This window comes from Micropterus dolomieu, unplaced genomic scaffold (genome assembly GCF_021292245.1).
Source record: "Micropterus dolomieu isolate WLL.071019.BEF.003 ecotype Adirondacks unplaced genomic scaffold, ASM2129224v1 contig_4733, whole genome shotgun sequence".
NCBI classification, from domain to species: Eukaryota; Metazoa; Chordata; class Actinopteri; order Centrarchiformes; family Centrarchidae; genus Micropterus; species Micropterus dolomieu.
This window is the reverse complement of record NW_025733723.1, coordinates 1-2,695: the sequence shown is the minus strand read 5'-3', so window position 1 is coordinate 2,695 and position 2,695 is coordinate 1. Positions and strand designations below refer to the sequence as shown.

General features: G+C 42.8%; 1 protein-coding gene across 1 annotated transcript; it reads left to right on the top strand.

Annotated features, from left to right (window-relative positions):
* Positions 1–2,473: 2,473 nt before the first annotated feature.
* Positions 2,474–2,659, top strand: LOC123964693 (the record flags this gene model as incomplete). Its single annotated transcript, XM_046041520.1, is given in 1 exon segment — positions 2,474–2,659. A coding segment is annotated over 1 exon segment (173 nt), but the record flags the coding sequence as incomplete, so codon positions are not given.
* Between the last annotated feature and the right edge of the window lie 36 nt (positions 2,660–2,695).

Below are 2,695 nucleotides of genomic sequence, written 5' to 3'. Positions count from 1 at the left end.
TGTGTGTGTGTTCACCTGTGAGGAAGTTTGGGTTGATCATGGCTGCAGGGTGAGCGTGGGGAAGAACTTTCTGTTGACCGTTACCATTGTCGTCAACATCTTTCACTGATGTCTCTGAGGTACCTTTTGCACTACTTACAACATGCATCACTCAAAGTAAGTGATTGGTTTTCTATGTATGTGAAATAGCGTAATAAAGAGACTCAATATGTACGATGGTTCAGTGTGACGCGTCTTCAGTGTAAATCCTCATGTTTCAGCCTGCTGTGGCGTTTTAGTTGTTTTGGTGGGTCTGGTCTGTTTGTTTTAGTGGTATACGCCGCAATATTGTGTCAACAGAAAGTTGTTGTTGCGCTGATTCAAACGTATTGTCGGGACTACACTGGATGTTTGCAATCGCTTTCCATGTTGTAAGCGATAGACAGCCAGCGCTTTAGGACTCACGTAAGCCCACTCATTCACAAATTGGCTGTTACTATGCTCATTTTGTCAAGCAAAAACATTGAACTTTGTGGATTGTCTGTTACGGACCAATTGTATTCCCTGCTAGGCTCAGCGGTACTTTCGCATAAGGTGATTGTACTGTTTGTTTGTTTTGGGACTTTTTGTAGTATTTTGGTTCGTGCGTCAAGCGGGTGAAGCATTGCGCTTGGGAGTGCCGCCGTGGTTCTGGTTCTAAGACGGTCAGTCTGGTTCAAGACTATCGGTATTTAGGTACATAAATACCCACCGCTAGTATGCACAGAAGACTAGGGTTGAGTTAGTTTAGCTTCAGTGAATAAGTTAGAGGGAATCAAAGACAACACATTGTACCTTGTTCACATGGTATGTGTCATGAAATATGATATAAGTCATTAGGGCGCTGTTTAGCATGTCTTTAGCAGATACTTTGCAGTTTTAGCAGTAGCAGATTATTGGATTATTTTGTAAACGAAAATGGAGTTGAATGGTTCCAGGTCAATGGAGAAAAGACAAACAAAACTTACACCCAAGGCTTTTGAATATAAATTGGAGCAGCTCCAAGAAGAACGTCAAGTAAAAGTAAGAAAAATTAAAGATGCAATAAGAGAAATTAAAGACCTAATGAAAAGTGTTGGAAATGCTAAAAAAAATACGGTCTTGTCTTGAAAGTTTGTCGAGTTTGTTAACAGAAGCAAGTCATCTCCATGGCGTTGTTGTTCCTATGCTTCCACCTGAGGAACAAGAAAAACAAAATGCTTGGTTTTATAGTGTTGAAGAACATAAAACTGCTTTTGTGGAGGAGACTAATAAATGGCTGCTGGAGGCGCCAGAGGCACCAGCAGAGGGCGTTGTTGCACCATGTTTAGGATCTGCTGTTTTCAGCGATAATGAGCTATGCATAGTCAAAACTGTGGAAAATGCAGAAGATGACGTTAGGCCAAGTGATAGTGTTTCCAATGTGTCATTGAGGTCAAAGAGATTCAGTACCAGTAGTGAGTAAACCTCTGTCTACTACATCATCAGCCAGAATAAGAGCTGAGGCTGAGACTGCTGCCCTTATGGTTCGTCACAAGCTGCTGAGTAAAAAGCATGCCCTGGAGGAACAGCAGGAACTGTTGAGGAGAAAGCAGGAGGTGCTGGAGATGGACATGGAGCTGGCAGCGTCTATGGCTAAAGTGAGTGTGTTCAAGGCTTCAGAAGGATCTTGCGTGTCTCATGTTTCTGTGAAATCAGATGGGATGAACTCTTATTTGAAAAGAGGGAAAAGTACACAGTTGAGCCATGAAGCTCCAATATTTGTGCCGGAATTCAACACTCAACCATTGGCTGCAGAGGCGATAGGGGAAATTTCGTTTCCAGGTGATGCTTCTGTGAGGTCCAAGACATACAACAAAAGCCATTTGCCTGCTGTTGTGACCTCGGCCGGTCAGTCCACTTTGCATAGTCTGCCTGCTGCTGTGACTGGGGTTGATCAGCATACTTTGCCAGAAGGTGTTTCTCATCCATCTATTACTAACTTTCTGTATGGAGATGCACCTGTAACCGTGAATAATTCTGATCAGCGTTTTCTCACAGTTTTAGAAAGGCAAAATCAAATCACGTCTTTATTGGTTGGACAACAGTCACTTTTTCTCTTACCTAAGCGAGATCTACAAGTTTTTGATGGAGATCCACTGCAGTATCAAACCTTCATAAGAGGATTTGAACACAACATTGAGGCGAGAACGCAAAGTCAGACGGATTGTTTGTATTACCTCGAACAGTATACGAGAGGTCAGCCCAGGGATTTGATCCTAAGTTGTCAACATCTGCCTCCGTCCCATGGTTATAGTAAGGCAAAATCACTACTTCAGGAGCATTTTGGTGATCCATTTAAGGTAGCTTCTGCCTATATGGACAAGGTGCTTTCCTGGCCGATGCTTAAGGCCGAAGATGTCAAGGCTTTACGGGCCTACAGTTTATTGTTGCGGGAATGCTGCAACTCTATGGGAGTTTCTGCAAGTGATCTGAACGTACCTACGAATATGCAAATCATTGTGAAAAAACTGCCTTATAAGCTGAGAGATTATTGGAGAAGTGTGGCCTGCGATATTCATGAGAAGTCTCATCGCAGAGCTATGTTCTCAGATATTGTGAAGTTTGTTGAGAGGCAAGTCAAGATGGCGAGTGACCCTCTTTTTGGAAATATACAAGAGACCTCTGCAAGTGGAAGAAATGAAGTAAAAATGGTCCG